Source organism: Rhinoraja longicauda, chromosome 18, assembly GCF_053455715.1.
Source record: "Rhinoraja longicauda isolate Sanriku21f chromosome 18, sRhiLon1.1, whole genome shotgun sequence".
In the NCBI taxonomy this organism is placed as follows: Eukaryota; Metazoa; Chordata; class Chondrichthyes; order Rajiformes; family Arhynchobatidae; genus Rhinoraja; species Rhinoraja longicauda.
This window is the reverse complement of record NC_135970.1, coordinates 24,673,776-24,692,708: the sequence shown is the minus strand read 5'-3', so window position 1 is coordinate 24,692,708 and position 18,933 is coordinate 24,673,776. Positions and strand designations below refer to the sequence as shown.

Genomic DNA, 18,933 nt, shown 5'->3' with positions numbered 1-18,933 from the left:
AGTAGACCGTGATCAGCACTAGTCTAAAAACAGCAAAAATGGTGGTAATAGAAACTCCGGGGCCAAGTCAAAGCCTAAGAGGATGAAGTTTGGTCATAGTAAACAAGAAACTTTGAAAATTCTAAATCTCAATTGCCAGAGCATTAGAGCAAAGAAAGCAGGATTCCAGGCTCTTATAGACCAGGAAAACCCAGACATAATAATCGGTACAGAATCTTGGTTGAACAAAGACATTGTCGCAGGTGAAAATTTTCCAATATTCTACCAGGTGTTTAGAAAAGACAGGGAAGGGGACTCTCATGGTGGTGTATTCATCGCTATTAGGAACTTTTATATTGCTACTGAAGAAAAAGGTCTTGATGCAAACTGCGAGTTGCTGTGGGTTAGCATTCACATAAAGGGGCTAAAGCCTACATACATCGGGGCATTTTACCGCCCTCCATCGTCAGGACAGAAACATTTAAGAGAACTTGAAACTTCTTTATCCAAGATTCCGAAGTCTGCTTCTGTATGGTTACTGGGGGATTTCAATCTCCCTGATATAGACTGGTCCAGCAATACCCTTCGTACTGGGGGAAGAAATACTGCATGCAGCAAGGTTATGTTGGATTTGGCCAATGATTTCAACCTCACTCAAATGGGTGATAAGCCCACTAGAGACAGAAACATACTTGACTTGTGCTTTGTCAGCCATCCCTCCTTTGTAGAAAGTTGTGATGTGACATTAGGCATAAGCGACCATGTTGCGGTTATTGTCCAAGCCAAGATGACAGCCAAAGCAGTTAGACAATAGACAATAGGTGCAGGAGGAGGCCATTCGGCCCTTCGAGCCAGCACCACCATTCAATGTGATCATGGCTGATCATTCTCAATCAGTACCCCGTTCCTGCCTTCTCCCCATACCCCCTGACTCCGCTATCTAGCTCTCTCTTAAATGCATTCAGAGAATTGGCCTCCACTGCTTTCTGAGGCAGAGAATTCCACAGATTCACAACTCTCTGACTGAAAAAGTTTTTCCTCATCTCAGTTCTAAATGGCCTACCCCATATTCTTAAACTGTGGCCCCTTGTTCTGGACTCCCCCAACATTGGGAACATGTTTCCTGCCTCTAAAGTGTCCAACCCCTTAATAATCTTATACGTTTCGATAAGATCTCCTCTCATCCTTCTAAATTCCAGTGTATACAAGCCTAGTCGCTCCGAGAAGGAAGATTTTCCTCTACAAAAAGGCAGATTTCTCTTCTGTAGATGAACTCATATCAGAATTTAATGAGAAATTAACAGAAGATTATGTGGCAGCAAGAGACATAAACATACTGTGGTTAGATTTTAAACAAGTTCTTGTCAGGGCCATGGACCGTTTTATTCCATCAACGATGTATTCCACCAGATATAATTTACCGTGGGTAAATTTATCAATTAGGCGTGCAATTAGGAAAAAACAAAGGCTTTATAACAGAGCAAGAAAATCTGGGTCAACTTCCGAATGGACAGATTTCAAGAAATCTCGACAGACAAATCAGGAAAGCAAATCAAGAATACATCCATGATGTGATGGGGGAGAGTTTAAAATCAGAAGACACAAAGCCTTTCTGGAATTACATCAAGAAAATGAGCCAAGAAGTATTTGGAATCTCAAGCCTCACATCGATGGGGCGGACAGTATGCTTGGCAGCAGACAAGGCCGACGTGTTAAACCAGCAGTTTTTACTGAAGAAAACCTAGATGAATTCCCGTCTATGAACTCACAACAAACTCCAATAATTGCAGATGTTAAGGTAGCAACGAACGGGGTGCAAAAATTATTGGAAGAAACAAAACCAAAGAAGGCATCCGGGCCAGATCAGATACCAGCCAGTGTTTTAAAGAATTGTGCAGCAAGTTTAGCTCCAGTCTTTCAAAAGATTTTTCAGAAGTCTGTGAATAGTGGAGAACTCCCAGAAGATTGGCTGAATGCTAACATTCTCCCCATCTATAAAAAAGGAGATAGGATAAATCCTGCAAACTATTGCCCAGATTCTCGAACATATAATCCACCGACATATTATGGACCATATTGACTTCCACAAGGTACTAACAAACCACCAACATGGCTTTAGACAGGGTCGATCATATGAAACCCAACTGGCGGGACTCATCGATGATCTAGCCAGGTCACTCGATAACAAGGGTTAGACTGACCTGATTATATTAGACTTCAGTAAGGCTTTTGATAAGGTTCCCCACAAGCGGTTCCTGTACAAGCTCAACCATGTAGGAATAGACGGCAACCTCTTAAATTGGATTGAGATCTTTTTGACACCAGCGAGTTCTCTTGGAGGAAGAGACGTCTATTTAAACTCCTGTGACACGTGGCGGCGCCTAACGGCAGCGGCTGACTAGCAGTCTGTCCGTCTTTTTTTCCCCTTTTTTTGTTGTGTGTCGGTGTTGGGATGGTTTTTATATATATTTTTTTGGTTGTGTATGTGTGGGAGGGGGTGGTGGTGTGGGAGGGTGGGTGTGGGGGGGAAACTTTTCTCTTCCTCACGGCGCGGGGTGCGGCTCGGCTGCGGGGCCTAACATCGCCCGCTGCGGCTCGGCCGCTGGACTTTACATCACCCGGTGCGGCTTGGCCGCTGGACTTTACATCCCGGTGCGGCTCGGCCGCTGGACTTAACAGTGCCCGGTGCAGCTCGGCTGCGGGGCTTAACATCGCCCGGTGCAGCTCGGCTGCGGGGCTTAACATCGCCCGGTGCAGCTCGGCTGCGGGACTTTTCACCGCTGGTGCGGCTCGGCTGCGGGACTTAACATCGCCCGGTGCGGCTCGGCCGCGGGGCTTAACATCGCCCGGTGCAGCTCGGCTGCGGGGCTTTTCATCGCTGGTGCGGCTCGGCTGCGGACTTGACATCGCCCGGTGCGGCTCGACCACGGGACTTAGCTGCGCAAGGCTTGGTCGCGGGCCTTTCATCGCCCGGTTCGGCCGCGAGACGTTTCAGCGCCCGGTGCGGGGACTGTGCGGGTCGGTCGGGGACGAGCTGTCTGTCCGTGGGCGTGGGGAAGAGAGTGGAAGTTTTGTTGCCTCCATCACAGTGAGGGGGTGTTTGGAGTCACTGTGATGGACGTTTGTGTTGGGGTTATGTGTCTTGTGTTCTTTTTTTTTCTATGACTGCTATGTAGTTTCGTTCGGTACTTCGGTACCGAACGACAAATAAAGCTCTGTTATACCTGTTATCAGGTGTGCCACAGGAGACTGTCATGGGTCCATGGCTCTTCCTACTGTATATCAATGATATTCCAAATGCAGTGTCGTCCAGAGTTCGACTCTTCGCAGATGATGCCATAATTTATAGAGAGATTAAAACATCAGGAGACATCTTGTCTTTACAGAAGGATCTGGATGCTCTCTGTGAGTGGGGGAAAAACCTGGCAGATGTCATTCAATACAACCAAATGTCATACCATGCATGTCTCACACAAGACTAAACCACTTTTATTGAAATACAACATGAGTAGCAATACATTGCTTGCTATCGACCATCATCCATATCTAGGAGTCGATTTTAAGCAAAGATTTAAGTTGGGCGACGCATATTAGTCAAGCGTCTAACAAAGCAAATAGAACTCTCGGCCTTCTTAAAATAAATTTCCACGCATGTAGTACATCCGTCAAAGAGAACGCCTACAAGTCCTTGGTCAGGCCCAAATTGGAGTATTGTGGAGCTGTATGGGATCCTTTCAACAACAACAACAACAAGATCACCCGGGAGAAAGTACAACGCCGAGCAGCTCACTTTGTATGTAATGACTACAAGCACAAATAAAGCGTGAATAATATGCTGACTTCTCACGGATGGGACACCCTGGAGCTCCGCACAATCAGGCTAAGACTTATTGCAATTTACAAGGAGCTTCACAAAATCACGGCATCAAATTTTCCGTCATCCCAGAGCACCAACCACCATGAAACAAGACAAAATACCGGTCCCTACATCATCAACTTGCTAGATTTCAATAAACGTTGCTACCAATATTCCCTTTACCCAAGGACGATAAGGGAATGGAATATGTTACCACCCAATACACGTGCCGCTCCCGATGTTCAGTCATTTAAAAAGGGGATTGAGCAACTAGATCTCCTCAACTTGGTCAAAAAGGCCCACTTCAAAATTTAATCACTACTCTACTCACTCCGACCTGCATGAGATAACCACTTATGAGGCGTTTGCGCAGTAATCTACCAGAACCAGAACCAGAGAGCTGTACAAAACTTCTGTGCTCTTTTCTATGGAGTGGTCTGCTGGAGCAGCAGCATCTCAGCAGCGTGAGGGAAGAGACTCGACAAGCTGGTCAGGAAGGCCGGCTCTGTCCTGGGTTGCCTCCTCGACTCAGTGCAGGTGGTGGGAGAGAGGGGGATGATGGCAAAGCTAACATCGCTGCTGGACAACGACTCCCACCCCATGCAGGACACTGTCACTGCACTGAGTAGCTCCTTCAGTGACAGACCCCTTCACCCCAAGTGCGTGAAGGAGAGATATAGGAGGTCCTTCCTTCCCGCTGCTGTGAGACTGCACAACCAGCACCACTCCCAGCAGACGAATCAACAATAACAGCCAAGAACACACGGAAAACTGATGACAATTTATGTATCTTCTATTTATAATGAATGATCTCTTGTTCTCTTGCTATCCACTTTGCTAGTGTAACACTGTAAATTTCCCCGGTGTGGGACGAATAAAGGAATATATTATTATTATATTATATTTTCTACACCGCTAACGAATGCTAACATACTTCCCACCTACCTGTGCTGCCACATTCAGGGACCAGGAACGAAATTCATAACTCGCACCACAGAAACCCTCAATAATAGTTGTTCTTTCCAATTGTGATTCCAGCTGTGTTGAGCAGCTACTCTATTAATTTCATAGGTAATACAGCGGAGGAAAGTGGTGCATCCAGCTTAATTATATTTTTCTGATTCTATTATTATTATTATCCAACCATGTTAAATCATCAAGTGTATCTCCAGGGTTTGTATTTTTCAGTGTGTTTTTAAATAGTCTGGACTTTTCTAAATAGACTGGAATTTTCTAAAGTAAACAGCATTGATGGAAGAAGTGTGTAGGAATGAACTCCAGATGCTGGTTTACACCGAAGATAGACACAACATGCCCTCAATAATAGTTGTTCTTTCCAATTGTGATTCCAGCTGTGTTGAGCAGCATCTCTGGAGAGAAGGAACGGGTGACGTTTCGGGTCGAGACCCCTCTTGAAGAAGTTTTTCTTTCTCCCAAGAGATTCTCTTTTATTTCAGATGCGGTGCATTCACCAGCGGCCTGGTGCGACTGAAGCTGACAGATGGATCTCTGGCGGCGGGCGGCACCATTGCCAGCCGGGCGGGGCGGGGGGAGGGTCTAGTCTAATGTGACTGGACGGGGGGGAGCGTTGAGTGCCGGACCGGACACGGCAGTTAAGAATGGCGGCGCTGTTTGCACGGGCCGTGTTTTATCCGAGTTTGGGCTACAACGTCTTCATGTCCAAGATGTTCGGTCGCCACTGGTATGATCGAATTGACCAGACCGTCATCATCGGGGCGCTTCCTTTCCGTTCACTCACCGAAGAGGTAGGAGTGAGGCCCGGTAATTGCAGGGGAAGGGGGAGTGGGGAGGGTGGATGGCAGGGGGAGGGAGAGGAGAGGGGACCACAGGGGGAGTAGAGAGCGATGTGGATGGCAGGGCAGGGGAGGGAGAGGAGAGGGAAATGGGGAGGGGACGACGGAGGGGAGGGAAATGGGGAGGGGACGACAGGGGGAGTAGAGAGCGATGTGGATGGCAGGGGAGGGAGAGGAGAGGGAAATGGGGAGGGGACGACAGAGGGGAGGGGAGAGGGAAATGGGGAGGGGGCATCAAGTGCAGGGGAAGTGGATGGCGGGGAGAGAGAGGAGAGGGGGAGGTGAGGTCGAGGGGTTGCTGGTGGTGACAATTTCCAGGGCACAATCGGCTACACATGACATCGGCGAAATGGGAATGGGATCATGTGGAGGAGGCAGTAAGAGAGACTGCAGGGTGGAAAGTGAGAGGGTGTAATGTGCAAGCGGGGTGGAAGGAAGGGAGAGCAATATTTCAGTGTGGATGGAAAAGGTGATGAAAGGATAACACGGGTGACTTGTATTTGTGCACAAAAAAACCCACTGAACGCTTCTGTTCATGCTTGTCAAGAAATAATCTGACACTCTTGACTTGGCATTAGATCATACTGATCTCATGCTATAATCGAATGATCTTTCATTTGGCAAAAGCAGACAAATGTATACTAGTGTATACTAGTGTTGGCTACTTAGCAGCTCCGTAGTGCAGTCTAAATCAACGGGTGGGAATCAAGTAACTTCCCTATCAGGTCTCAAGTCAGGCAGGTCCCCTGTCTTGTTCATCTGTTGTACAGAACCATTTGCCGAATCCATCAGGAGGGACGAGAGCAGAAAAGATGTGACATTGTCAGGTAGTGGGGCATAGAAACAGAAAAAATGGGTGCAGGATTAGGTGATTCAGCCGTTCGAGCCAGCACCGCCATTCAATATGATCATGGCTGATCATCCAAAATCAGTACCCCGTTCCTGCTTTCTCACCATATCCCTTGATTCCCTTAGCCCCAAGAGCGAAATCTAACTCTCCCTTGAATACATCCAGTGAATTGTCCTCCACTGCCTTCTGTGGCAGAAAATTCCACCGATTCACAACTCTCTGGCTGAAAAAGATTTTCCTCATTGCAATCCTAAATGGACTACCCCTTATTCTTAAACTGTGACCCCTGGTTCTGGACTTCCCCCAACATGGAGAACATTTTTCCTGCATCTAGCCTGTCCAATCCCTTAAGAATTTTATATGTTTCTATAAGATCCCCTCTCATCCTTCTAAATTCCAATGAATATAAGCCCAACCAATCCATTCTTTCATCATATGACAGTCCCGCCATCCCGGGAATTAACCTGGTGAACCTACGCTGCAATAGCAAGAATGTCCTTCCTCAAATTAGGAGACCAAAACTGCACACAGTACTCACCTCACCAGGTCTCACCAGGGCCCTGTACAATTGCAGTAGGACCGTCTTGCTCCTTTTCACAAATCCAATCGCTATGAAGGCCAACATGCCATTAGCTTTCTTCACTGCCTGTTGCACCTGCATGCTTACTTTCAGTGATCGATGTACATCGAGGACTCGTTGCTCCTTCCCTTTCCCTGATCTGATTGATATTATCCCACTCTCATCCACTCCCTACACAGTAGGGGCAATTTACAGAGGGCCAATTAACCCACAAACCCCCACATCTTTGGGATGTGGGGGAAAATCCAAAGCATCTGGAGAAAACCTACACAGTCACAGGGAGAACGTGCAAACTCCACACAGACAGCACCCGAGGTCAGGATTGAACCCGGATTGCCGCCCTTAAATATGGTTGCGTATTTTCACTTTTATTCCTTGGTTGTTCAATGGTACTTTATTGTCACGTGTACAAGATACAGTGAAATTCTTAGTTTTGCAAACAATTCAATAAAATCTTACTCTACATCAGCAAAACCACGCCCATGTACAAGAGTGCAATGATTATAGTACACAAATAATACATTGCACTGAGGCAGTGCACAGAGTTGCCACGTTTCCAACACGCTCGTGTTTTTCCAGTTTTAAAGTACTTAAAAATATTGAGTCTTATCTTAACCTTAGTACACTTTGTACACAAGAAGCAATGAAACATTCAATGAATTAAGAGTAGCAGAATGAACACTACTGAACAATGTACTGTTCCATATCTCAAACCTGACTTCAGTGAATTAGGAGCTTTCATCCACGATATTAGTTCAGTAGATGTTATACTGGGCACTAGAAATGGTTACTTTAATGCAAGGCAATAGGGCAATAAACTATTTAATCCAAACGCAAAACTTTGCAATTGCCAGAAATCCAAACATTCTTTGAAAGGTCTGCAGACGCTCCCATCAGGCAGCATCAGTGTACAGAGAAACAGTTCATGTGGAACCACTGAACAGCAGATGCTGGTTTACACAAAAGCACACACAGTACTGGAGTAAATCAGCGGGTCAGGCAACATCTCTGGAGAACATGGACAAGTGACTTTTCGGGTCAGGGCCCTTTCTCAGACTAAGTCTGGATCATTCTTCATAACTTCATAAATTCTAGGAGCAGAATTAGGTCATTCGGTCCATCAAGTCTATTCCGCCATTCAATCATGGCTGAACTATCTTTCCCTCTCAACCCCATTCTGAAGGGTCTTGACCTGAAATGTCACCCATCCATAAGCTGATTTAGGCCATTCATCCCATCAAGTCTACTCCCATTCAATCATGGCTGATATATCTTTTCTCAGCCCCATTCTCCTGCCTTTTCCCCTTAACTCCGACAACCGTACTAATCAAGAAGTGATCAAGAGAAGAATTTACCCGTTTGCAAAATGTCCCTTAATACAATAAGACAGAACTTATATTATACTTTAATTTAACCTCAGTGTCATACAGCTTGGAAATAGATCCTTTAGCCCAACTTACCCATGCTGACCACAATGCCCCAACTACACTAGTCCCACCTGCCCATGTTTGGCCCACATCCCTCTAAACCGTTCCTATCCTTGTACCTGTCCAAATGTCTTTTCAATGTTGTTATAGTACCTGCTTCAACTATCTCCTCTGACAGCTTGTACCATATATCCACCACCCTTTTGTGAAAAAGTTGCCCCTCGGGTTCCTATTAAATCTTTTGTCTCTCACTTTAAAAATATGTCTTCTGGTACTTAATTCCCCTACTCTGGGTAAAAGACTCTGTGCGTTCACCCTATCTATTCCCCTCGTGATTTTATATACTTTTATACATTCTTGGAACATCACTCATTCAAATTAATAATTCAATTTTTAAAGCAAAAAATTGCTTGAATCATGAGTAACAATCTAATATGTTCCCAGTGGCATTACAGTTGCTAACTGTGCAGACCTTGAGCTGTACATCTGCTGCGTATTAAGGAGACATTGAGCAGTGTGTACAGCAGCACTGACACGTGAATGCAATGTGACAGCGATCCACATGGATAGCAATTAGACCGGAACTAAATCAGCACATTCACAACCAGCTGCCACTTCTAAAGAATGAATCAAATAAAAAATTTGAGGAAGCGTCTCGACCCAAAACGTTGCCTATCCATGTTCTCCATAGATGCTGCCTCACCCACGGAGTTACTCCAGCACTTTGTGTGTTTTGGAATACCATCACCTGCAGTTCCTTCTGTCTACAAAAATCACCAACTTTGCTATAGCGGGGGACATGGTAGTGCAGCGGTAGAGTTGCTTCCTTACAACACCAGGGATCCAGGTTCAATCCTGACCACGGGTGCTGTCTGTACGGAGTTTGTACGTTCTCCCCGTGACCGTGTGGGTTTGCGGGTGCTCCGGTTTCCTCCCACATTCCAAAGACGTACAGGTTTGTAGGTTAATTGGCTTGGTAAAATTGTACATTGTCCCGATGGTGTGTAGGATAGTGTTAGAGTACGGGGATCGCTGTCGGCGCGGACTGGGAGGGCCAAAGGGGCTGGTTCCATGCTGAATCTCTAAATTAAACTAAACTAAACTATCCGAATTAGAAATTCTAGCATTCTTCCAACTTTAATCATGCTATTTGTTTGGCTCACGTCATTTTAGTGGGGATGGGGAGCGCTGATCTCCTTACCTTCAGCAGGATCCAGGAAACGCAGGTGAAGGGGGTTCTCATCTCCAGCATTAGTATCAGCATCGGCAGATAGTGGCCAACTGTGTCCACACCAAGACACTGCCAAACGCAGAAACGGTAAAGAAGTGCTGGAGAGCCAGGGCGGCATCGAAGCTTCTGAAGACCACGTTGGAGCCGTGAAAACGCTGTGGGGATGTTGAACCAACTGCAACTCTGTTGGCCGAGCATTCTATCAGCCTGCTGCACGGGATCCTTCAGCACAGCCCAGAGCCCAGCCACCAGGCTCTGGATTCCAAACACCCCGTGGCTGACGGCCAGGTTCCAGAAGACCCTCTCCTCGGCTGGCAGTGATTGGTAGGTCAGGGACAGTGCGAGGCTTACCATGTGGGAGAAAATAAAAGCCACAAAATAGAACAGGAAGCTAGCAGCTATCAGGGTGCCTCGGACTTCCTAAGAAAAATAGTTCATGTTAAAAATGCTTTCAGAAACATCAGCACTGGGGGCGGGGGTTCCATTTTGTCACTCAGGTCAAAACCTCCCTGTAGATGGACGCTGCCACAAGAGAAACTAATGAACTTGATGAATTTTCTATGCCCCTTTTCTGGGAGCATGTAATTAAAATTACTTGGTTCGGAACTACATAATGCAGAAGTAGTCTCACCCAAGTCTTTTTATTGTTATGGAAACACTTCCTACTTCTTGTACTCCAACCTCCTGACAATAATTGCTTGCTATAAAGATATATAGGCGACCCTCGTTATTACGGACCTTTTTATAAAGGATTTTGGTTATAGTGGACTGAGGTGTCCGTTCGTAGTGCGTTTGGCGGGCAGCATACAGCACAGTATCAGTAAGGAGTGGCCGAGCAGTAAAATACTCTTGACGACCGTGGGCAATGGGAACGCGTTTGTAGTGGCTGCAACAAAGCCAGGTCACAGGGTGCTGGATGCAGACGCAGAGCGCACCACTGCACGTGCGTCGTCCTGGCAATACGCGCTCCAGTCATCTGATAATGGTGCGAGGCTCCTGTTGCAACGCCTCCTGCATCCGCCAGGTTACCCAAGAAGCTGACATATGGGATGCTTCCGTTTGCTGGAGCGGAGAGTGCATGAGTACCGGTCACCACATGTGGGGCCGGGGGCTCTACAGCTCCCTGGCTTGTGAATTCACCCTGGTTTAACGCCCCTCTCTCAGTTACCTTATTCGGTTATAGTGGACAATCGGCAACAGCGGACACAATTCCTACTCCCCCCCCCCCCCGATCCGTTATAATGAGAGTTTACTGCATTCACTTTTTAATGCTTTGTTTACAAGATCTCCCAAGCTCGAGTGGATGCTAAGTTTTTTGTTTCTTGCTTTTTAAACCATCAATGTGCTTTTATTAGACCTAGCAAAATGGTTAATATCTGCTATGTATTAACTGCTATGTAGTTCATCTGTGCTCTCAAATTTACTTTGCCAACTAGATTCCAGAAAATTTGGTTACATTACAATTGCTGCACTTGTCCAGAACATTTATATATGTAACTAAAATGTAACTATAGCAGAAAATGTAACTATGACAAAAATGTGTCTTATTTTAATGAACAGTGAGATATTCTACATTTCAATTATTCATGGCAAAGGATTCTTCCCTCGATTATGTTTAAAAAAAATTCATTTGTTGCATGACTGATTCATTTATCTTGTACTGTCTCATTTTATAGATAACGCTCGGAATAATCTCCAGTCATTGACTATTTTGTTTCTCTAGTCTTTTATTATATCTATGCACTTTCATTCTTAATATCTTTAGAAATTTTCTACATTGTACATTTTCCATAGCTTCAATGCTGTTTCTAAAATGGTGTGCCCAACACCACACTTGATAACTTGATATTCCAACTGTAACATTTTTGTGATTATACTCTATGTATAAATTGCATATTCTCATTTGCCTTGCATTTGCCTCTTTTCTACCTCTGGTCCAGTTTTTAACAATCTCTATTCCTGTGCTTCAAAGTTCGTGTCCCTGTAATAATTTATTCATTCCATTTGAGAATTGTATAATTTTCATAAACATCCCCCTTTGTTAATATTTGTAATATCTAAATATTAGGTACTATTAATATTATGCTAAATATTAGTAGTACCTAATATTTACCTCTGTGCAAATATGTTCAAGTCCTAATTTGCCTTCCATCTTGTGCTAATTCTTGATATAGATTGCCATTTGGTGAGTTTAGTAGTATCAGGAAATTTCATCAGATCTTTAGCAAAATGGTCAGACTTTCATATAAGCATACCCGGGCATAAAGTTAGATTTATATATAAATCACATTTTTTTTCTGGTCTCTGTCTTTCAATAATTCTTAATGTGTTTGGACTTGCAGTTAGTAAGAAAAGAGAATGTGCGAGGAGTGATAACCATGAATGAAGATTATGAAACCAAATTCTTCGTAAACACAACAGAGGTGAGTTGTAAAAAAAACCGTAGTAACATAGGTTTCCAAACTATTTTCAAGAATTAAATTACCATGTGGACAAAGTTAGGAGGGAGTAGAATTATTTTTAGTTTAATGAATGAGAAGTGCAAAACAGAGTCAAATTTCAGCAAATTAGACAGCAAATTTTATTTTATCATCTCAACCTTTGGCATCAAAAGTGCAGTAATAGTCTTGTATATCAAGTCATTTTCATATTTTGCTCCTACTTAATGTTATTTCCAGGTAGCACAATGAAATGAACATTAACACGGGTAAAATTACATAAGGTGAGTTAAAGGCCAAAGACTTTGGCAGGAGCATAATCAAATGTGGTTGTTTTACTCTTTAATATAAGGAATTCTGGATATCATTCTGATTTACAGTTTCCATTCCCTGTCTGAAAATCCTAACTCTTATTGGGTTACAGTTCCATTAATATTGACTGTCTTCCACAATTTTTTTTCACATTACTGTACTTTATGTGGAAGGCACCTGTAACACACCCAAGCCCATTACTGTCCATAATGGAGGAAACACACAAACTTCATGATTTATTTTACAATTATTTTCATTAATGTAATAACTTATTAATGTACCAAAAAATATCCCTTCGTTTTGAGTTTTTAAAAAAATGCTGCCTGACCCGCTGAGATACTCCAGCATTTTGGTGTAAATCAGCATCTGCTGTTTCTTCCCACACAAAAAAGAAATTGTTTCAGATAGTTGGCAGAAAGACGCACTGGGTAGAAAGTTTGGGATATGTGATGTAGACTGAAGGTAAAGCTTTTAGCTATCCCAATATTTAGTTGGAATAATATTTTTTTTTCAAATCTAGTACTTATGTCAGACAAATAATTTTGCAACTTGGAGCCAGTTATGGTGAGGTGAAACTGAGTGTCATCATTTTATGTAAAGAATTAGTACAGTACTTTTGGGTGATGTAGCCAATGAGAAATTGGAGGCGAGTTTTAAAGATAAACCTGGCAGAGTAAACATCAATGCAGACACCAAAGGGAAATAATTAAAAGGACAGTGTTGTCTGATTTTTTTTCTTTTGGTCTGAGCACTAAATACTCTTACAGTTGTCATACTTTAATATCGTCCATTCAGCTAACTAGCATCTGGTTTCTGTCAGTTCTCATGACATAGAGGCTGAATGAAGATAAAATATTGAAAACAATGTGGTCAAATCAGATTTGTGTTATTGTCTTTGTGATTGAATAGTACCAGGTTTTAGAGAAGGCATGATCTGAGTATTACCTTGTAGGATAAAAATGTACAATACAAACTTGCTTTTAGTGAATGGTAACACAACTTGCAACCTTTTAACTGCCTTGTGTTTACATGAATGCTTGTTTTTATCCATTTTACCCAGATGTTCTCACTGACATGAAAGAGAATTCAGCAACTGTATAGTAATCATTTGGAATGCCTTTATATAGCATCAGTTATTTTTTTTATTGTTGCTGCTTTTCGTAAATTTGTTCAATTTACTTCTATATTGCAGTAAGCAATTACAGAGAGCAAGGTAATTTAATGCAAGGTCATTTAATGCAAAAATCTGCAGATACGCTTTAACATTGAAAGAGTTTAGTTAAACCAATTTTACATAAAACTGAAGGTTTGTTCGAACGTTATTGCTCACTAGACTGAGGTGGACCTGTTGGGTCCAAATCTTTCCTGCGGGCCTCTCCTGGGGCAACCCTCCCCAACTGACGATCCTGCGGGTCCGGCAACCCTCTACAACTGACAAAGCCAGTTGCCAGGCAGGGAGTGTTCCCCGGGGCCATGGGCGGGCGAGGGGGGACAGGGTAGGGGAGAAGATGCCACTCACCTCGGGCCCATGCCTCCAGTGCTGCAGCCAGAGTGAACCGTGGACCCAAAGCCCCTCCAGCATTGGTCTAGCATCCTCCCCTCCCCCACTCCCACCCACTCAATCCCCCCATAACCCCCTCCTCCCCCCCTCCACCCCCTCTCAACCGGCTTTAAAACTCCCCAAAACCTCTCCTGCATTGGTCTAACACCCCCACCTCCCCTCTCCCTCCACTCCCGCACCCCATCCCCTCTCAACATCAATGGGCCCCAACTGCGGAGGCACGAACGGCCATCTTACGTATAAGATCAACGGGAGTGTCCCCCGCGGCCGTGCCGGGCCCAGCAAACCTACCAATCCGTGCACCCGTTGGCGGGCGGGGAGCATCCCCCGGGGCCGTGGGCGAGACGCAGTGGCGGGTGGGGAGTGTCCCCGCCCCCATGCTGGGCGCATCAACCCTATCGATCCATGGACCCGTTGGCACCGAAAGCCACTTACCTGTACCCCATGCGTGCAGCACTGATCGGCGGGGAAGGCCATCTTGTTGGAATCTCTGCCTGGCATAGCGCTGCACCACAGGAGGAAAGTCAGGCACGAGGGGCGGGGGAGCGCATTTGTTAAAGTCTGTCGTCGTCCCCGCCCTCATTGGCCGTCACTCGGGCGGTTCCCATTGTGACGTCACACGCTGAACACGGACCCAACTGCACAGGCGCGGATCGGTTGACGACACGTAAGTATTAGATGAACGGGACCCAACTGCGCAAGCGCGGACATGTAAAACTGCGCATCCCTCATTGGCCGTCACTCGGGCCGGTCCCATTGTGAAGTCATATGCTGAACATGACAAGAAATCATTTTCTTTAGGTATTTTTTAAACTAAAATCTCTCTAACTTTAAAAATGTAACACAAATTCGAATGAAACTTGGATGAAAGGGTCCCCAGGGAAAAGGTGAGTAAGGTGGTCCTAAAATTGTCGCGCTATCGTGTGACGAGGGCACAAAAATATGGTTAAATCACAGGCATCGGATAACATCCCAACAGGCATCGGATAACATCCCTCAGACTAACATCCCTTAGAATAACAAACAAACAGAGTTTTAGTAATATATAATAGATGTTAATGTTGTGCGACTTTGTCCTGTGACTGGAAGCAACTTTATCTAAGAACACTGATTCTACCCTGAGATTAAGATTTAACAGAAAGTGGAACATTTATTGAAAAAATAACACATGATTTGATATATGCTTGTCCTCTGTATGCTTTAATTTTAACACTGCCCATTTCCTAGTGGAGTTTCTGTTTCAGGAATGGAAGTCATTTGGAGTTGAACAGTTAAGACTCAGCACAATTGATATATTTGGTGTCCCGAAATTGGAAGACCTGAAAAAGGGCGTTGATTTCATTGATAAATATCGTCAAAATGGAAGTTGTGTCTATGTACACTGCAAGGCTGGACGCTGCCGTAGTGCCATAATGGTGACAGCATACTTAATTCACGTATGTTGACTGATGTTGAATCTTATAACCGTAAATGTGCAACAGTATTTATATCTGTGTTCTAAGGCAGTTTGATGCTAAAATCATGGGATTTACAATGGAGGTTAGAGAGGGGTCAACATAATTTTTTAAGTTTGGTATCCATCCAAAGTTACATCAGCAATTCAACTTTATAGATTTGCTATATCACTTTATAATCGTTTATAATGAGTGAAATTTCAGTGTTAAACAATATTAAGTTTAATCTTAGCACAAGATGTTTAGCTTCTAAATCTCAATGTTTCAATTGCAAGTTTGAATCCAAAAGATTGTCTTTGCTCCAAATAATGTACATGGCATATTTTTAATGTAGTACAAAGAATAGGTTATCTGAATGAAGGCTAGTTTCATACGTTGAATAATAGGTGTCCCAAAGATCAATTGGGAAACCTACTGCCAGAATTACTTTAAATGGCTGTAAGGCTTTTTTGCGTATACCTAAAATCTAGTGCCAGGTGCATTATTTTAATTTATACACTTGAAACCTTCTTTCATAGGTTTGAGAGTATTCAACTCCTAATTCTAATTTTGGCAAGTTGGAACATACAGAATGCATCAACCATTGCATATTTATTCATTGGGTTCTTATGTCCAAAATTATTTATATTAGGAGAAATTTGTAATTCTTGTTTCTGTCAGGATGTTTTCATTTGGATCATAAGCTGATATTCTAATTAAACTCAATTTCCATTTCTTCAATTCTAATACATTATATATTCGCTGAACAATGCTGTAATTGTGACCTACAGTATATACTGTATATACATATATAGATATATACACATATATAGATATATATATATATATATATATATATATGTGTATGACTTCATACACTTCACTTCCAATTTCCATCCTGCCCTTAAATATACCTGGACTATCTCCGACATCTCCCTCCCGTTTCTGGACCTCACCATCTCCATCACAGGAGACAGACTAGTGACTGACATCTACTATAAACCCACTGACTCGCACAGCTATCTGGACTACACTTCTTCCCACCCGGTTTCCTGCAAAAAGTCTATCCCCTACTCCCAATTCCTCCGTCTATGCCACATCTGCGCCCGGGATGAGGTGTTTCACACTAGGGCATCAGAGATGTCCTCATTCTTCAGGAAACGGGGCTTCCCCTCTTCCATTACAGATGAGGCTCTCACTAGGGTCTCTTCTACATCCCGTAGCTCCGCTCTTGCTCCCCATCCCCCCACTCGTAACAAGGACAGAATCCCCCTCGTTCTCATCTTCCACCCCACAAGCCAGCGTATCTAACAAATCAACCACCAACATTTCCGTCACCCGCAACGGGACCCCGCCACTGGCCATATCTTCCCATCCCCTCCCCTTTCTGTGTTCCGCAGAGACCGTTCCCTCCGTAACTCCCTGGTCCACTCGTCCCTTCCTACCCAAACCATCCCATCCCCGGGCACTTTCCCCTGCAACAGCACGATGCAACTCCATCCAAAGACCCAAACAGTCTTTCCAGGTGAGACAGAGGTTCACCTGCACCTCCTCTAACCTCATCTATTGCATCCGCTGCTCCAGATGTCAACTTATTTACATCGGCGAAACCAAACGCAGGCTCGGCGATCGCTTCGCTCAACACCTGCGCTCAGTCCGCATTAACCGATCGGATCTCCCGGTGGCTGAGCACTTCAACTCCCCCTCCCATTCCCAGTCTGACCTTTCTGTCATGGGCCTCCTCCAGTGCCATAGTGAGTCCCACCGGAAATTGGAGAAACAGCACCTCATATTTCGCCTGGGCAGCTTGCAGCCCAGTGGTATGAACATTGACTTCTCCAACTTTAGATAGTTCCTCTGTCCCTCTCTTCCCCTCCCCCTTCCCAGATCTCCCACTGTCTTCCTGTCTCCACCTATATCCTTCCTTTGTCCCGCCCCCCTGACATCAGTCTGAGGGTCTCGACCCGAAATGTCGCCCATTCCTTCTCTCCTGAGATGCTGCCTGACCTGCTGCGTTACTCCAGCATTTTGTGAATAAATACCTTCGATTTGTACCAGCATCTGCAGTTATTTTCTTACACTACAGTATATACTGTTTCTTTATATACTGTTTTATTCTTTACTAAGCTTATTAATGTGTGTCCCTTGAAATTGCAGTGGTTAGATAGTTTTGACCTGGCAGAAATGTTTTGCAATCCTGTCATTCAATACGATTTTATTGGGTTGTCCTTTTCATATCCAAAATGGCACCCACTTTATTCCTGTAGCTTCCTCTTTCCCACTACTCCACCAACTTCAAACCAGTACTCAGGCACAATTGTAACAATGCCTTCTGCTGCCAAATATTCCCGTTTTAGTATGAGTCAGTGCATGATTTTTTTGTCTCTAATAACAAATATTTGATCAATCTAAGTTTTCATTCATTTGTGTAAAGTAATGATATTGAATAAATTGAGCTATAGCATTTTTTAAATTTATTTAATCATGTTTAGAAAATAATCTTTTTATAACTGTGTTCCAAATTTATCTTTAGCTGCATCACTGGAATCCAAAGAGGGCATGTGAATATCTAGCAACTATCAGACCTCGCATTATTATTCGCAGTGGACAATTTAAGGTTCTGCGGGACTATTATCGTGAAATATTTTCAGAGGATCCTGATATCTTGTATGAAACAAGAAGTACTGCTTTCAAATCGTAAAGCATTATGGTTCTGGACATTGATACGCTACTGACTACAAGTGATTCCTATTGATAGAAATCAACAAAGTGGAGTTACAGCTGGGTTCTGGTCATTGTCAGATTTTAGCCATGAATTGATCTTTGTTCACTCTTGTACATAATTGGAGAAGTTTTGTCTGGGTGTACTAATAAAACCATCTTTCTATTTTGAACTATTTATTTTGTTGAAATGTTTGCTATTTATAGAAAGATAGTGCTAAGATAATTTAAAATTGTTAAAACAGTTAATTTCAGGGAAAATACCATGTCAGCTTTCTGAACACTGTATAGTAACTACTACATTGCAGTGTTTCAAAATCACTATCTTCTTGTGCCAGTAAAAATACATATTCCATATTGTTTGTTCATGAAGTCAAGTTGATATCTTCATTCTCTAGATAAACAAAATATTTTTGTTATTTATGTGATTGTAAATGTCATATGAAATGGATTAATTCCATAATTCCATGTACCCAAAAAGAGCTGCTTAAATTGCACTTTTGTTGAGAATTTGGAATTGCAGAATTACTCCCACACATACATTTTTACAAAATAAAAAGTAGGTTTGATATATTAATGTATAAAATAACTGTTGTGATACAATGATAAATAAATACATTTACACTTATCACTTATTTGTGTATGGTAAAATTAGATGTTTCTTAAATTGCAGATATGAGCAGGAAATTTTGATTTGATTTTTCTTTGAGGCATTTAGAGAAGATCTTTGA

At 43.4% G+C, this 18,933-nt stretch overlaps 1 protein-coding gene and 1 pseudogene across 2 annotated transcripts; one reads left to right on the top strand and one right to left on the bottom strand.

Moving 5' to 3' along the window:
• Window positions 1-5,420: 5,420 nt before the first annotated feature.
• Window positions 5,421-18,794, top strand: ptpmt1 (protein tyrosine phosphatase mitochondrial 1). 2 transcript variants are annotated; one of them, XM_078415308.1, is made up of 4 exons: window positions 5,421-5,601; window positions 12,080-12,160; window positions 15,293-15,463; window positions 18,015-18,794. In XM_078415308.1, exons 1-4 carry the CDS (start codon window positions 5,455-5,457, stop codon window positions 18,180-18,182), a joined length of 567 nt encoding a protein of 188 aa, XP_078271434.1. In that variant the 5' UTR covers window positions 5,421-5,454; the 3' UTR covers window positions 18,183-18,794. The 2 variants fall into 2 exon arrangements, with proteins under 2 accessions (XP_078271434.1, XP_078271433.1); XM_078415307.1 differs by having other exon boundaries at window positions 15,293-15,484.
• Window positions 9,666-11,889, bottom strand: LOC144602447 (protein CLN8-like; annotated as a pseudogene).
• Window positions 18,795-18,933: the final 139 nt, after the last annotated feature.